Below are 17908 nucleotides of genomic sequence, written 5' to 3'. Positions count from 1 at the left end.
CTCTGTCCCCACCGAAATCTCATCTTGAATTTTAAACTCCCACAATTCCCATGTGTTGTAGGAGGAATCCAGTGGGAGGTGACTGAACTATGGGGGCGGGTCTTTCCTGCACTATTCTCATGATAGTGAATGAGTCTCATGAGATCTGCTGGCTTTAAAAATGGAAGATTTCTTGCACAATTTCTCTTTGCCTGCTGCCATCCATGTAAGTTGTGACTTGCTCCTCCTTGCCTTCTGTCATGATTGTGAAGCCTCCCCAGCCATGTGGAACTATAAGTCCAATAAACCTCTTTCTTTTGTAAATTGCCCAGTCTCAGATATGTCTTTATCAGCAGCATGAAAACAGACTAATATACAATCTAGTATAAGAACTATACTTTTTTAAAATTTACATAGGACGCTGGTAGAGTAGGATCATTTACAGAAGGATGCATGAATAGATCGAGCCTTGTAAAGACATGAAGAACTCAAAGCCTTCAGAGGTAACTAGCACCAGTAGTGCATTTTTGTTATATTTCACTCTAAATGATAAGTTTATCTTCAAACTGATGATTAAGAGGTTGTTATTTTGCAATTAATTTAATCATAGTTGGAAAATATTACTTACTTTTCTTTTAATTTCTAGACCTTTTCCACTAATCACAGCATCCGGTTTGATAATAGCAATACTGAATAAGTCCTCTAGAAAAAAATTTAGAAGAAGACAGAATTTCATTTTCTTGGCACAAAGTCTGGATAATGAAGGATCTGGCAATTAGCAATGTAAGTTTCTAACGATCAGTGAATTGTTGCCCATTGATAGCTGTGTATCTTATTATGGCATTTCAAATACCAGAGGGTTCCTACTTAGAATCAAAAGGCAGTTCCTATATTTGCATGCAGGAGAAACATTCACAAGAGTTTTTAATCAAGAGGAAACAAAAATTGAGTAGGTAGGCCCTGGCGGTTTGAATGCAATTCCCATGTGTAAGAAGCACACACAAGATCCATCCAGCACAGTACCACCAGTGAGTGAAGTTTTAACTGTGAATCATGCAAGTAAACATCATCAACGGATTCATCTATGAATGTACCGACATTCTTATAATGAACTTTTAGTGTAAGATAACTCATTTGGTTGTGGCTGTTTGCCTCTGCTCCCTCCAGAGTATGAAGACATACACCCCGCTACCCCAATGCAGATCATCTAGTGAAGGCGTGAAATTGTTAACTGCAAAGTAAACCAAGAGTATGGGTCATCAAGGAAGAAATTATCATCACACATTTTTTGGAAGACTGTAAAGGATGAAGTAGGAAGCTGCTGTCCAGATTAGTAACAGGAGACAGGAATCTATTGTCCTGGGTAACCTCTGAAAGGCTCCAGGCCCAGAACCAAAGGTAAGGCGAGTAAGGAAAAGAGGGTGCTTTTTAATAGCTGAGTCTTGCAAGGCACAAAATCATCATTTATCTGAACAATTCCTCATTAATAAACATGGATTTTGTTACCAGTGTTTAGCTGGAACAAGTGATGCTCTGATGACCACCCACGTACAGAAAACCCTTGGATTACTTTGAAGTAAATTTACTTACGTTCACTTTCATATGATGTTTCCTCACCAACTTCTGAATCTGGGTCTACTAATGGAATTTCAGGATACTATGAAAAAGAAATGCAATGCAAAGAACACAGTTATGTTTTAAAATGATAGTGAGCGAGTTTTTAGAAATTTTGTGTCTAGTAAATATTTATAATTTACTAAATAGAAAGTAAAGTGGAAGAGTTCCTGAACTTATCTGACATTACTGCCTCCAGCTTTCCACTGAAATAAAATAAGAGATGTTTTCAAATGGAAGGGGCAGGAATAATGCATATGTGCAGTATGAAAAGGATAGCAAACTTTAAATTTTTTTATTTTTTATTTATTTATTTTTTGAGTAGGAGTCTTGTTCTGTTGCCCAAGGTGGAGTACAGTGGTGCTATTTTGGCTCACTGCAATCTCTGCCTCCTGGGTTCAAGCAATTCTCCTGCCTCAGTCTCCCGAATAGCTGGGATTACAGGCACCCGCCATCATGCCAGGCTAATTTTTGTATTTTTAGTAGAGACAGGGTTTCACCATGTTGGCCAGGCTGGTCTCGATCTCCTGACCTCAAGTGATCCACCCACCTCGGCCTCCCAAAGTGCTGGGATCACAGGCGTGAGCTACCGCACCCAGCCAAACCTTAAAATTTAATAAGAGCATGGGAGATAAAATAAGGACAAATCAAAAATTAATAAATAAGAAAACCATAAACATATGATTATCATGTTAATGATCAAAAGAGCATTTGATAAGTGTGAAGATCTATTTTTGACCATCACTATCAGCAAATTTGGAACAAAAGGATATTTCCTTAACTTAAACAAAATCTTTCTAAACCAATAATCAATATCCTGTTAAAGAGCAAAATACCAGAAGGACATGGGTTCCTAACTTACAGGGAAGCCATGAATATGCTTCTGTGATTCTGTGAACTATCCGAAAGATTTCATTTTTATGTATATAAATATATATACACATGCATTGCCAAAATGCTTCCCAGAAAGGTTGCACCATTTGCACACCTAGATAGTTACAAAATTAGGTTAAATAATTTAGGAAAACATCAAATAAAAGGTAATGTACTTTTTAAAAATTAAAAGACATAAAGTACTCAAAGCCTTTAGAGGTACCTAGCACCAGTAGTGCATTTTGTTCTATTTCACTCTAAATGATAAGCTTGTCTTCAAACTGTTGTTAATCCAAAGTGTTACCTGAGGTCGAGCCATTTCACCTGCTGCAATTTTTCTCTCCTCATTGATCAAATTAATAACTTTTTTATTAACAAGTGGTGCATTTGCACCCTGAATCTTTGCGATAATTTTGCCATTCTGTAAGGGAAATGAAAACAGGAGGGGAACTTTCATTGCAGAACACATCAAGAATTAACACTTAAACTAGACTAAGTCATCCCTGCCTTCTACCCTCGTCTCATTCTCATGAATCCTCTTTTAGCTATGGTAATTAACCATTTTACAGTAGGGTCTTAATAATGTGAATGTTCTTGAGTTGGTAAACTCAGCTCTTTGAGTTCTACCTCCAATTTGCATGTCCTCCAGCACCTTGCAGCAAATCATCCCCCTGCAGGAGCTCTCACCTGATGCAGTCTCTCCTGAGGCATCCTTGCTTTAAAGTTGAACAATTCTGGATAGGCCTCCCAGTGACATCCTTCCTAGTTATTTCTGACACCATGCCCCTTACACTCACCTTTCAACACCTGTTTACTAAGCATCTGTTTACTGGTGCTGTACAAGGCATAATGGTATAAAATAATAGATCTGGTACCTGACCTAATTAGATTTAAAAAATTTAAAAAGCGCTAGAAAACACAAACACGTGAAACAGCAATCTTAGTAGGTGCCACCAAGAGTGGTGCAAAGCCCTTGGAGCACCTATAAGGATGGGTTTTGGTCAAAGAGATCAGGGAAGGTACTTCTCAATGTCAGGAAGTGATTCTTGGTTTAAAATATGAAAGATGGGTAAGAGCTAATTGGGCAAAAAGGAGAAGGAAGAGCAAAAGGAATAACAGATATAAGGGTTCTAAAGCTGGAAGGAAAGATGGCAAGTGATGAGGCCAGGTGACGAAGTGAGGGGGAGCCTGGTGTGAGTTGAAACCCAGCACCCGGGGGAAACCACACTGTGCACGGCGTGGTGGGCCAGAGATTCAGTCTTCATCCTAAGTGCAGTCAGAATGTTTAAGCAGAGGCCATGACCGCTCTTAAAATTGTTTGTAAAAATTATTTCACCTACTGTGTGCAAAAAAAAATGCTGGGGGGAGCAAAAGAAAATATTTGCAGACAAGTTAGGAGCCACACTAGAGGTGGAGGTGGAGAAAGGATGGTGGTGGAGATGGAAAGGATGGAAACAGGTAGATGAGCGTGACAGAAACTTGGGCAGTAAAATTGACAGGTCCAAGGTATGACTTGGATAGAATGTGATGTAAAGAGATGTCACCAAGGCGACTCTTCTGTTTCTCACTTGAAAACTGGATAAATTATAAATTATCATGTTATATGCCAAATTCAGAGACAATAGAAGAGAACTGTTTTTGTGGGGAGGAAGATCTGGTATTGAATGAGTTTGCTGGGAGATGCTTTTTGAGAAAGCCAATAGGAGACGCCAAGACACCAATTGGAAAGGTGAGTGGAAAGCATAGGATTCAGTTGAAGGTGTAAACGTGATTTATTGATATACATATGGTGATGACTGAAACTGTGTAGAGAAAATTTTCTAAGGAGAGTGTATTGCCTGATAAAGTCAATATTTAATCATGGACTAAAGAAGGGTGAATTTCTCAAAGGGACAGAGGGAAGTGGCATCCAGGAAGGTGAAAGGAAAACCAAGTCACATAAGCCAAAAGAAGCAAGTATTTTAAAAAGGAGAGCATGGTCACCATATTCAATCCGTTTATGAGGTACAAATGATGACTACCTAACAATATCCATTATACTTAGCACAGGCTGGTACTTGAATCCATTAGCAACAGCAATTTTGGTGGAATAATCAGAACTCAGGTCAAATGGATTAAGGAGTTAATGGGATGGAAAGAAAAGAAGTAAAATTAAATATGAAAAGTCTTCTGACCAATTTAGCTATGAGGTGAAGACACGAAAATGGTGAAGACTAGAGAAGGATATGCTATCAGAAAGAAGTATTATATATTTTTTAAATTGAAAAGACTTAATCGTATTCAAAAGCCAATGAGAAGGATCCAGTTGAATAAGGTTTAAATGAAATCTGAAACTCTAGTTACCCTTTCCAACTAAAAAGTATCTTTCAACAATTCTGTGAACTATCTAATATCTCTTGAGGAAGGCTTCTGCTGAGACTAGCTGGAATGAATCTGTTGTCAGCTAAAAATGCTGACCGGTACAAAGGGACATTGAGGGAATATCTGAATAAAATGAGAATTGGGCTTGATGGTGTTTTTGTGATTACAGAATTCTATTCTTAAATTAATGATTATAGATGTGGAGCAATGGGCAGTCTGAGACATGATTGCAGAAGTGATTGGTTGAAGTTTATTGGAGGAAAATTTTATTAGCAGCCAAGAGGTCAAGAATTGAAAGGCCAGGTTATTCGGTGGGTTGTCATTGTGGATACTAAAGTCCTCAAGGTGATGGCAGGACTCAGGCTTGAGAGTAGACTTTGAACCACATGCCAAAGACTTCAGTCATCAATAGACCTGATTTGAAGGTCAGCAAATGACAAGAGTGAGAGAGGGGAACAGGAGATTTAGCCATGTGAAACAGACCTCTAGTAATAGCAAAGAAAAGAAAGTTATTGAAGAACTAAGAAGTAAGGGAAATACCAACTCTATTTCACATTTTGAAATAAACAGTTATCACTTCTGGGGTGTGGAAAGAGTGTCCAAAGGAAGTAGGTAGAATTAAGGTAAGCCAAGGAAGTGAGACAAAAGCTCAGAGCCATGGTCAAAAATCTTAGGAAGTCGTTTTAATTTCAGATGTCATAGAGTGGAAAGGTTTGGGAGGCAGGGGAAGAGTTGGAGAACTGGGTGTGACAAAGAAGAAGCATTAGAAGGATGGATGAAACATGGCTACAAAGAAGGGTGGACTTAAACTCTGGGCACTGATTGCAGGAATTAGAGAACATGGATTGGATGATCCACTTAAGGAGAGTGGCTCTGGGTCTACTGGTCAGACTGGGCTAGCTGTCGGGGTGATGGCCCGATTCATCTGTTTTGTGTTGTTATCAAGGAGTACGTGAAGCTGGGAACTTTGTAAAGAAAAGTTTATTTGGCTCAAACTTTTGCAGACTGTACAAACATGGCACCAGCATCTGCTTCTGGTGAGACCTCAGGAAGCTTGTTCTCATGGAGGAAGGGAAAGGGAGACAGCATGTCACACGGAGAGAGAGGGAGCAAGAAAAAGGTGAGACAGTGCCAAGCTCTTTAAATAACCAGCTCCTGCATGAACTAATAGAGGGAGAACTCACTCATTACTGCAGGGAGGGCACCAAGTCATTTATGAGGCATCCGCCCCAATGAGCCAAACGCCTCCCACTAGGCCCCACCTCCAACATTGGAGGTCACCCTTCTGCATGAGATTTGGAGGAAACAAATACCCAAACTATATTATCAACTATCCCAGAGCTCCAGACTCTACAATGTGACCCACCTGCCCAATCTTTTCTCCTCAGTCCCATGCTCCTACCCACTACATGCAGCTAAAGCCTCCTCATTGTTCCATGAGCCCCCCAAACCCATTCTGCCTCTGTGTTGTTATTCATTCTGGTCCCTTCATGAGTGTAATGACCTCTAGTTTAGGAGTCAGCAAACCTCAGCCCAGTCCAGAGACTGTATTTTAATCATGCTGAAAATATTCACTCTCTGGCCCTTTACAAAAAACAAAACAAAACAGACAACAACAAAAACAACGTTGGCTGACCCCTCACCTAAATCATTGAATTCTAAACATCCAATTTAGAGGAGATCTACAATGCATTTTTTACCATTCAATGAATTTTTTTATCTTTAACCCAGCAATTCAACTCTTTGAAAGGGTTGCAAGAGTATTGTTTAATAGCAGAAAAAAGCTATATCCAAGATGTGTTTTTAATGAGTATTTCTAATATCAAAAATAATATGCCACAGTGGAGGAACAGTCCAAGTCCTATCTCCTCCGTGAAGGCTTTCTTCTGTCCCAGTTCTCGAACTCTGTAGCAGTTATACTCCATGTCACACAATTAGCACTAATTGTACACTCTGCTTTTAGAAAATAGCACTTTTGATGTCTTTCTAATCATTCATTTATATTTTATACTTATTTTATTATTACTTATTTTTAAAAATAGAGTTGTGGTCTCCCTATGTTGGCCAGGTTGATCTTGAATTCCTGGCCTCAAGCAATCCTCCCACCTCAGCATCCCAAAGTGCTGAGATTACAGGCGTTAGCCACTATACCTGGCCCCTGTCTGATTATTAAAGTTGTGTATTCCTCACAGAATATGTGGACAATATAGAATAGTATGAACAATAAAACTCAAATTCGTCACCTGTTCCTCACACAGAGAAAACTACTATAACATTTTGGTGAATCCACTTGCTTTCTTCTTTGTAAATATAGAGATAAGAATAATATGTATTACAAAAGACTGTTATACAGATGCTCCCTTGTATGGATATGCACGAATGTTTATAACCAATTCTCTGCTGCTAGGTATCTAAGAAATTTCCAAGTTGTTGCTCTTGTAAATAATTTATTGTACAAATCTCTGATCATTTCCTTAGTAAAGGTAAACACCATATTACTTTTCCTTTCCCTGATCAACCCAGTGTGTCATCATCTAATCCCTTCAATCCATCATAAGCTCCTAGCGGCCAAATTATAAAATTTATAAATAGTCAAGAAAAGATAAGGCAAACATTGTAAAATTACTGTCATTGGCAAACAATTTCATGGTAATTTTACAGTGTTACTTGTTCTTAACTGCAAACTGGAATCTGATAATGCAATTGAGAAAGTCAATATACTTACAACACTAAAGAGAAAAACAGGTTCACATTTATCTCTAAATGGCTGCAAAGTCACAATGTTGTCAGCTTCTGCCTGAAAAAGTAAATATTTCATATAATAATAAATAAAACTATATTCAAGTAGTTTGATACACTATGTTGAAACAATGCAGAGATACATATAATGTTTATGTTTACTGCAACATTGTGTATGCCCTAGTGGTTTTAGGGACCAAACTGCACATACTGGCGATTCAAGCCCTACATCATTTGGCCTTAAGCTTTCCTCACCGTTTCCCTTTACATTGACCAACCTTTAGCCAAACTTATTTACTCGTCTTTTCCTCCCTGGTCCTGCCCTTCTTTTACTGTCCCTGTTCATCTACCCTTCCTCTAATTCTGTCTCACATCCTTTTGCTGTAAATCATCTCTTGTTCTGCACAATATGTTACTGCCCCTCTCCCAAGGCACCTATGTCCCTTTTAATATTCTACTACAGGCACCTGTGGGCCTGCTGCACTTGCTCTGTTAGAAGGAGAGTTGTGTGCACAGATAGAGCATGTTTCCTATCCACGTTTGTATCTCATCTCATTCTGTCAGTCATAGGGTCATGCATTCAAAGAGGCTTACTAAACATTCCTTGAATAAATTAGTAGTCAACTTTTAAAGATTTTGAATTTTATGTCTGTAATCTTCTAAATATTTTCTCATAAATTTCAAGTTCTTCCAAATTAATTATAAACAACTATATATTCAATAATAGTATCTTCTTCCATATTAACGTAGTATCCATTGGTCCATCTGCCAGAATGAGATCATTTAGTAGGGTCTTCTGTGAGAGTTGGTGTCTTAGTTAGTTTGGACTGCAATAGCAAATTGCTGTTGACTGGGTGACTGAACAACAAACATTTATTTCTCATAGTTCTGGAGACTGGAAGTCCCAGATTAGGGTGCCAACACAGTCTGGGTGCCAGAAGTGAAGGCCTTCTTCTCCATTAATGTCCTCACCTGGAAGAAATCACATGTCTCTTCCTTTATTTAAATAAAGGTTTTGACCTTATTCTAATTACCGTCTAAAGTCCCTATCTCCAAATATCATCACATTGGGGATTACAATTTTAATATATGAAATTTGATGGCAAACATTCAGTTCGTAGCAGTTGGTTTTTGTAATCTAAGGCAATGCTTTTCAAAGTGGGATTTTCATTGTGTTTAGTGCAATGCCATAAACCTTGACTAACACTTTGGGATCCAGACAAAGTGCTACTAGTGATGTTGGAAGTGCTCCTAAAAAGCTGAGAAAAATCATGACATTACAAGAAAGAGCAGACTTGCCTGATAGGTACTCTAGATTGAGGTCTGCGGCTGCAGTTACACTCCATTTCAAGATAAAAGAATCCAGTCTAAGAGTAATTGTTTTTTTCTTTTAAAAGAAGTTCATGAAGCCATCCCTGCAGCTGTGTCAGTAAGCATATAAATCTTGCACTTTTTTTTGAAATATCTTTTTATCTCACATTGAAAATGCAGTTTTTATGCGGGAGCAGGATTACTATAAGAAAGGCATGCATATAGACTCTAATAAGATTCCAAGAAAAGCAAAGTCATCATATGGCAACTTAAAGCAAAAGGAAGTGAAGGACCTAGAGATGGAGAATTCAATGCCTGCAAAGGATGGTTTGATAATTTTTGAAAAGGCTAAAAAATATTAACATATCAGGAGAAGCAATTGCTGCTGACCAAGAGACAACAGAAAAATTTCCAGATGCCTTTAAGAAAATAATTAAGAGGAAAATATGTCTACCTGAACAGGTTTTTAATGCAGGTGAAAGTGCCCTAAACTTGGGTTTTGGTAGGGGGAGGGGAATGCCACAAAGGTCGTTATTTAGTAAGGAAAAGAAGTGAGCACCAAGACTTAAGGAAGAAGAGATAGGCTAACTCAACTGTTTTATGCAGTTGCAGTCGGGTTTATGATCAGGGCTGTCTTTCTCAATAAAACTGCTAATCCCCAATCCTTGAAGAGAAAAGATAACACCAGTTGCCAGTCTTTCAGCTGTACAACAAGAAATCCTGGACAATAAGAATCTTTTTTTCTGGATTGGTTCCATCAATGATTTGTCCTTGGTGTCAGGAAGTACCGTGCCAGTGAGAGACTGTTTTTAAAGTTCTTTGATTTTGGACAATGCCCCTGGTCACCAAGAATCCCATGAGGTCAACACCAACGGTGTCAAAATGGTCTACTTGCCCCCAAACACAACATCTATAATTCAGCCTCTAGATCAGGGGCTCATAAAGACCTGGAAGGCTCATTACACATGGTCCTCTATGGAAAAAAATGTCAGTGCTATGGAAGAGAACCCTGATAGAACATCATGAAAGTCCGGAAGATTTGCACCATTGAAGATGCCAACATTGTTACAGAAAAACTTGCAAAAGTTACCAAGCACAAATTAATAAATTCCTGCTGGAGAAAATTGTGTCCAGATGTTGTGCATGACTTCATGGGATTTATGACAGAGCCAATTAAGGAAGTCATAAAAGAGATTGTGTATATGGCAAAAAGGTAGGGGGTGAAAGGTTTCAAGATATGGATGTTGGAGAAATCCAAGAGCTGAGAGACACCACACCAGAGGAATTAACAGAAGACAAATTGATAGAGATGACTGCCTCTAAACCAGTGCCAGATGATGAGGGAGAAGATGTAGAAGGGCCAGTGCCAGAAAACAAACTGAAACTAGAACATCTGGCAGAAGAATTCCAGTTATTCAAGACTGCTTTTGACTTCATTTATGGCATGGACCCTTCGATGATATGGGCACTGAAACCAAAGCAAATGGTGCAAGAAGGATTGGTACCATACAGAAACGTTTTTAAAGAAATGAAAAAGCAAAATCGTCAGACAGAAATTACCATGTATTTCCATAAAATTACACCCACTATGCCTGCTTCTCCTGCCTCCCCTTCCACTTCCTCCACCTTTTCTGCTTCTGCCACCCCTGAGACATCAAGACCAACTCCTCTTCCTTCTTCCCCTCCTCAACCTGCTCAATGTTAAGATGATGAGGATGAAGACTTTTATGGTAATCCACTTCCACTTAAGGCATAGTAAATATATTTGGTTTTCCTTATAATTTTCTTAATACTATTTTCTTTTCTCTAGCTTACTTTATTGCAAGAATATAGTATATAGTACACATAACATACAGAATATATGTTAATCGACTGTTTATGTTACCCTTAAGGCTTCCAGTCAACGGTAGGTTATTAGTAGTTACGTTTTGGTGGAGTCAAAAGTCATATATGAATTTTTACTTCATAGGGGGGTTAGCACCCCTAACTCCAGCATTGCTGAGGGTCAACTGTATTTAGAAGTAATTCAGGTATTACAATTACAATGTTTATATTATAATACATAAATTATTAAGGATTAAGTAATATATTATAGTAACTATATAAACACCATTTACTAAATTTTTATGTGCCTATATATATATACACACACACAAAATATTTAATGTTCCTCTTTTAAAAAGGTGCACAGCAGAAAAAAATTGTATACTGACCATTCAGCTCAGGGTAATTTTAATAGGTAATCAACCTCATACATTTTAATTTTGGACCTACATGTTCAAGTTCAGAGTGTCTCTCTTCCTTGATTAACAGCAGAAAACAGTATGTCCAGCAGAGGGCATCCCTCCATTACTGCTCACAGTGGAGGTTTGGAGATACAATTTTCTTGCACCTTTGTGGGCAGGTCACCAGAATCCAGAACCCCTAGTCTATGTGAATGTCTACTCCGACCACTTTTTAACAAAGTTTCCTAATGCCAACTGCCAGGATTCACAAGAATTTCCTGATCCTCAATTTCCTGTGATCTATCTGTCAGCTGTTAGACACCTGTGACACCGTCTTTTAACTTCTATCAACCCCTTTCCAACTGCATGTGGCAATCTCCTTTAGGCCCTATTCTCTGCTCTTCTAACTTGATTTTTCTTCCTTGTGAAGAATCAAGTCTGGAATAACTTCCTAGCTCCTTTCTGGTGGTTCTGATTCTTCAGAGTGAAACAGGTTGTTACAGAATCTTGTCTTTAAAAAAACTACAATGACAAGAGAATGAAAAAACAAGGCACAGACTGGGATAAACTATTTGCAAAAGTGATACCTGATAAAGGACTGTTATTCAAAATACACAGAATGATTGAAACTCAACAATAAGAGAACAAACAACCCAATTAAAAAATAAGCCAAAATCCTTAGCAGACACCTCCTCAAAGAAGACATACAGATGGCAAATAAGTATATATAAAGATGCTCCACATCACATAATCTTGGGAAATGCAAACTAAAACTACAGTGTGATTCCACTACACACCTATTAGGATGACCAAAATCCAGAGAACGGCTGCTGGTGAGGATGTGGAGCAACAGGAACTCTCATTCATTGTTGGTAAGAATGCAAAATGGTACAGCTGCTTAGGAAGAAGATTTGGTGGTTTCTTACAAAATAAAACACATCATTACCACATGATTCAGCACTCTTGCTCCTGGGTATTTACCCAAATGAGTTGAAAATGTATGTTCATGCAAAAACCTAAGCATGGATGTTTATAGCAGCCTTTTCCTAACTGCTGAAAGTTGGAAGCAACCAAGATGTTCTTCAGCAGGTGAATGGATAAATAAACCCTGGTATATCCAGATAATGAAGTACTATTTGACACTAAAAAGAAATGAGCTGTCAAATCATTAAAAGACATGGAGCATATCACTAAGTAAAAGAAGCCAATCTGAAAAGGCTCTACACTATGTGATTCTAACTATATGACATTCTGGAAAAGGCAAAACTATGGAGGTAGTCAAAAGATTGGTGATTGCCAGAGGTTATGGGGTAGGGAGAGATGAACAGATTACAGAGGATTTTGCAGGGAATGAAACTATACTATATGATGCCATAATATAATAAGTACATGTCATTATACATTTGTTAAAGTCCCTAAACTATATAACACCAAGAATGAACTTTAATGTAGACTATGGATTTTGGTAAATAATGATGTGCCAGTGTAGGCTCATCCGTTGTAACAACGTACCACTCTGATACGGGATTGATGGTGGAAAAGGCTATGAGAGTGTGGGGATAGGGGATATATGAGAACTCTTTATTTTCTGGCAAATTTTGCTATGAGCCTAAAACTCCTCTAAAAATAACATCTATGTAAAGACTTTTTCTTTTTTTAATTAAAGGAATGAAAACCTTACAAAGTCCTTATTTCAGAAGACCAAGAAAAAGTCAATTCCTTCACCAGAACAACAGGATTTAACTACTGTAGACAGCCACTTACTTTCTTGAATAGAAAAATAATAAGAGGTGAGTGTCTAGGCTTTAAACTGCTTATTCAGCATCTTGAACTAGGGAAAATAAGTCCTATGGAAAATGCATTTAAAGAAGGGGATGGATAATGAAATACAAGGTCAGTAGGCAAACCCATTCCAATGTTTGACTTGAAAGCGGGGCCATGAAAGACCTGTAACTGGGAGAACATGAGTGGGTTGTGGTTGCACGTCTGCATTAGGGACTATGTATTTCAGAGATAAGGAGTAAAGATCTGTTATCATCTGTTACCTGCTCCTATATCTTAAGTCTAGTTGGTTTGGGTGCTTTTCTATATAATATAAATATATTATGTAGGCCACACATATAAATTCTCTAGTAGCCACATTTAAAAACCAAAAAAGGTGAAAATAATGTGATAATAAATTTTACTTAACCTGATACATCCAAAATATTATCATTTCAACATGTAATCAATGTATAAAATTATTATTGGCATATTTCACTTTCTTTTTCTATATTAACTCTTTAAAATCTAATGAGTTTCTTACACTTAAGAGTACATCTTAATTCATATGCTAAATGTTAATCAGAAATAATTAATCCTTAATTAGCTTTAGTAAAATTTACAGTTAAATAGTAAATCCACATACTCAAGTTATCCCAGATTTTAAAGGTTTTACAATAACTCAATTGAGTGTCAGTTTTAAAATTCAGATTTAAATCATTAAAATTAAAAATTCAGTTCCTCAGTTGGACCAGCTACATTTCAAGAGCTCCATAGTCACTTATGCCTAGTAGCTACCATGTTGGACAACAAAATTCTAATTAGTTGATCATTTATGTGAATACATTGAATAAATGGTATGATTAAGTAAAATGTGTTTGGCTATAATATTTTAATCCCTTATTGCAAGTAGGTAGCAAATAAATGAGGAAAAATATCATTGCCGCTGGAAAATACGGTAACTGGGTTAATGCCAGAGCATCACTCAATGATACCCAGTAAACAGCTTTTGCAGCCCTTATTCTAAAGGACACACACTGAACATGTGACTGGATGAAAGGAAACAGAACAATAGACATATCCACTATTACCCTTTTCTAACTTTCACAGTCATGGTAAATAGCCTCAATGTTATAAGAATGGGATAAAAATCATGTTCATTCTCAGATCTAGTAGAACTAAATACATAGTAAAACTGCCAAGTAAAGACTCTCTATTTTGAAGAAATGACAGGTTGTTTAAATTAAGGCAATACTTAAAGTATTAGAGGATACTTAAACACTTAATATAACGTGAAAACAGTGGTTTAATTAAAACAAAATTCTTACGACAGCAAAATGCAGAATTTCATCTTCGTTCAGTTCATTTTTCAATTTTCTGAATAAAGGTTGCATTGCTTTGCAAGGTCCACACCAGGCTTGGTAAACATCAATCACTAGAAGATGATGATATATATGAAATAACTAAGTCTACCAATCTAGGATAGCAGTTATCCCAATTTGGAGCCACGGCCAGGGCAAAGGCACTTTAGGATTTCTTGATCAAAGTGGGGAGTGGCACTCTAGAGGGACAGGGTGCCAGCAGGTGCCCTAGGTCAAACCCCAGGTGGCCAGACAACCGGGGAGCCCTTATACCTGTTAAGCCTTTGTTCTGCAACATTTCATCCCACAGGCTTTGATTATTGATGACTGTCTGCAAAGAGGAAGGCACTGTAAAGGGTATTCAAGCACCAGTGCACCAGATAAAGAACTGTTGATATGTCAGACCCACCTGTAACTGGACTTCCCGTTTTTTGCTTGCCATTTATCTACTATCATAGGTAAAAGAAAGAAGAATTTTTAAGTCAGAAATTTAAATAATATCTTCCTAATGCATGCAAATAACATCTTTTAAAACAATTTTTATTTTTAATTTTTGTGGGTACATAGTAAGTGTATATATTTATGTATCTCTGTATTTATATACTTAAATATTTGTGTATTTAAATCTGAGATATTTTGGTACAGGTATGTAATGCATAATAATCACATCAGGTTAAATGGGATAACCATCTCCTCAAGCATTTATCCTTTGTGTTACATACAATCCAATTATACTCTTTTAATTATTTTAAAATGTACAATTTAGATTTTTTTGACTGCAGTCACCTGTTTGTGCTAGCAAATACTAGGTCTTATTCTTTTTTTTTTTTTTTTTTTTTTTTTGAGACAGAGTCTCACTCTGTTGCCCACACTGGAGTACAGTGGCACAATCTCGGCTCACTGCAATCTCCCTCTCCTGGGTTCAAGCGATTCTCCTGCCTCAGCCTCCAGAGTACCTGCGACTACAGGTGCCCGCCATCACGCCCGGCTAATTTTTTGTATTTTTAGTAGAGACAGAGTTTCACCATGTTAACCAGGAGAGTCTCAATCTCCTGACCTTGTGATCCTCCCACCTTGGTCTCCCAGAGTGCTGGGATTACAGTATTAATTATTTCTAACTGCAAATAACATCTTAATATAGTAGTGAAAATTTTCCCCACGTATATTGAATTACGCAGTCTCATCTTTGCTGGAGAGAGAGAAGCAAATGTCATGGAAGGACTCTTGTATGCTAGGCTCTATGCTAAATGCTTATAGCTGCCACACTATCTTATCCTCCCAACAGTCCTGTAGCAAGGTAAGAGTGTTAGGAGTTACACGTTGTCTGATTTTTTAAAAAGTTTTGTTTTCCTGAAATATTAGAAAGTGTTTCCTATATTATCAATTGCAAACATATTGTCTGTGAACATGCCCGTGGATGTTTCTGGGGTCCCTCTTCAGATCTGGCTGCTCTAAGGATATTTAACCCTGAGAACAAGGCCAGTAGTGTTTTCTGGGGAACAACATAAACTTCCCAAACTCCCTATTCAGTGGTATCGGGGCGGGTCCGTCAGCGTGTGGGCGATAGTGGACTCTAGCATACAAGAAAGGAAAGGCCACAAGCAAGCCCGTATCCCAGGAAAGGTTCTGGTTCTGCTGGCAAGCCTTACACAAAACAGGTCCTCCTCTAAGCTGGACTGGGACGTTTAAAGAAAAGGAAGGAACAGGCCCAGAGGATCTAAATCAGCTCGCTCGTTGTGGCCGTTTGAGCGGTGACGTCGGTGAAGTTCCATTCCAGTACCTAGGGCCCTGCTAGGGCCCGGGGCTGAGGCTGGCCGACCTCTTGCTGGGCTTTCTTCTCCAGCTGATTCACCAAAAGGAAGAAGAGGAATTCCCTGCCTGTCTGGGAAGAAGAAGGGGGGCAACGTTTTGTCCAACCCATCTGCCCATGAGGCTTGAGCAGCGTCTGGAGGCGCCCTGCTCCAGCCAGCAGCTATACTTGGGTAGCAGGGACAAGACCAGGTGGCGCCTAAAATCCTCCACCTCTTCTGCCCACACAATGAAGGAACAACGAAGTCCTGGTTCCACCATCACAAGACTCTTTCTGTTCTTCAGCTGCCTCATCCCCAAACTCGCATCCCCCATCCTCCCATCCCCCCCTTCTCCTATCCCCTAGACGTGCACCAAGGTGCGCTTTCCCAAGTGTAGATTTGATCATATCTCTCCTTGGCTTTGAATCCTCCCGTGACTGGCCACACTTTACAGCATAAAATGCATACTCCTCAAATTGGAGCAGAAGGCTCTCTGCCAGCAACAGCATTTTTTTTCTTTTTAACTTTGTTCTAACCTGGTTCTTTCTTTCTTTCCTTTCTTTCTTTCTTTCTTTCTTTCTTTCTTTCTTTCTTCCTTTCTTTCTTCTTCCTTCCTTTCTTTCTTTTCTCTTTCTTTTTTTCTTTCTTTCTCTCTCTCTTCCTTCATTCTTTTTTCTTTCTCTTTCTTTCTTCGTCTCTTTTTTTTCTCTTCACTTTCCTTCCTCCCTCCCACGTGCAGCATCTGGAAATAATTTTTAACAACAGTTTCTGATTAATCCACAGGCTGAGATACAGAAAGCAACTGTAGAGTAGAGGGACACAATGAACCTTTGTAGGGATCCTCATCCCTGGAGTGGATCTACAGAAAATAAATGAGAGAGCTACCTATAGAAGGATTTTTGACCAGGATCATATCCTATCAAGACAGGACATGTAGTACTCCTTCACTTCACCATCTGCAATTTTCTTTTCTTTTTTTTTTTTTTTATTATGCTTTAAGTTCTGTGATACATGTGCAGAAAGTGCAGGTTTGTTACATAGGTGTACATATGCCATGGTGGCTTGCTGCAGCCATCAACCTGTCATCTACATTAGGTATTTCCCCTAATGCTATCCCTCCCCTAGCATCCCACCCCCTGACAGGCCCCAGTGTGTGACATTTCCCTCCCTGGTCCATGTGTTCTCATTGTTCAACTCCCACTTATGAGTGAGAACATGCGGTGTTTGGTTTTCTGTTCTTGTGTTAGTTTGCTGAGAATGATGGTTTCCAGCTTCATCCATGTCCCTGCAAAGGACATGAGTTCATCATTTTTATGGCTGCATAGTATTCCATGGTGTATATGTGCCACGTTTTCTTCATCCAGTCTATCATTGATGGGCATTTGAGTTGGTTCCAAGTCTTTGCTATTGTGAATGGTGCCGCAATAAACATACATGTGCATGTGTCTTTATGATAGTATGATTTATAATCCTTTGGGTATATACCCAGTACTGGGATTGCTAGGTCAAATGGTAACAAATGCCAAAATTGACAAATGGGATCTAATTAAACTAAAGAGCCTCTGCACAGCAAAATAAACTACCATCAGAGTGAACAAGCAACCTACAGAATGGGGGGAAAATTTTGCAATCTATCAATCTCACAAAGGGCTAATATCCAGAATCTACAAGGAACTTAAACAAATTTATAAGAAAAAAACAAATAACCCCATCAAAAAGTGGGCAAAGGATATGAGCAGACACTTTTCAAAAGAAGACATTTGTGAGGCCAACAAACATATAAACCAAGTTTTTCATCACTGGTCATTAGAGAAATGCAAATCGAAACCACAATGAGATACCATCTCACACCAGTTAGAATGGCAATCATTAAAAAGTCAGGAAACAACAGATG

The 17908-nt window shown here is 38.4% G+C and overlaps 1 protein-coding gene across 1 annotated transcript in view; it reads right to left on the bottom strand.

Moving 5' to 3' along the window:
• The window catches only part of NME8 (NME/NM23 family member 8), a 52370-nt gene extending 35770 nt beyond the window's left edge, over positions 1-16600 (bottom strand). The window contains exons 1-8 of the mRNA XM_023192767.1: positions 15874-16600; positions 14634-14673; positions 14498-14555; positions 14192-14298; positions 7553-7624; positions 2771-2887; positions 1570-1636; positions 608-681 (exon numbers count right to left, since the gene is read on the bottom strand). Coding sequence (XP_023048535.1) covers positions 608-681; positions 1570-1636; positions 2771-2887; positions 7553-7624; positions 14192-14298; positions 14498-14555; positions 14634-14666 — 528 coding nt within the window. The 5' untranslated portion in view covers positions 14667-14673; positions 15874-16600. The remainder of the gene's footprint in view (positions 1-607; positions 682-1569; positions 1637-2770; positions 2888-7552; positions 7625-14191; positions 14299-14497; positions 14556-14633; positions 14674-15873) is intronic.
• Between the last annotated feature and the right edge of the window lie 1308 nt (positions 16601-17908).

This window comes from Piliocolobus tephrosceles, chromosome 8 (assembly GCF_002776525.5).
Source record: "Piliocolobus tephrosceles isolate RC106 chromosome 8, ASM277652v3, whole genome shotgun sequence".
NCBI classification, from domain to species: Eukaryota; Metazoa; Chordata; class Mammalia; order Primates; family Cercopithecidae; genus Piliocolobus; species Piliocolobus tephrosceles.
Note: the sequence above shows the minus strand (reverse complement) of the source record. Positions and strands in the feature narration are given on the sequence as shown.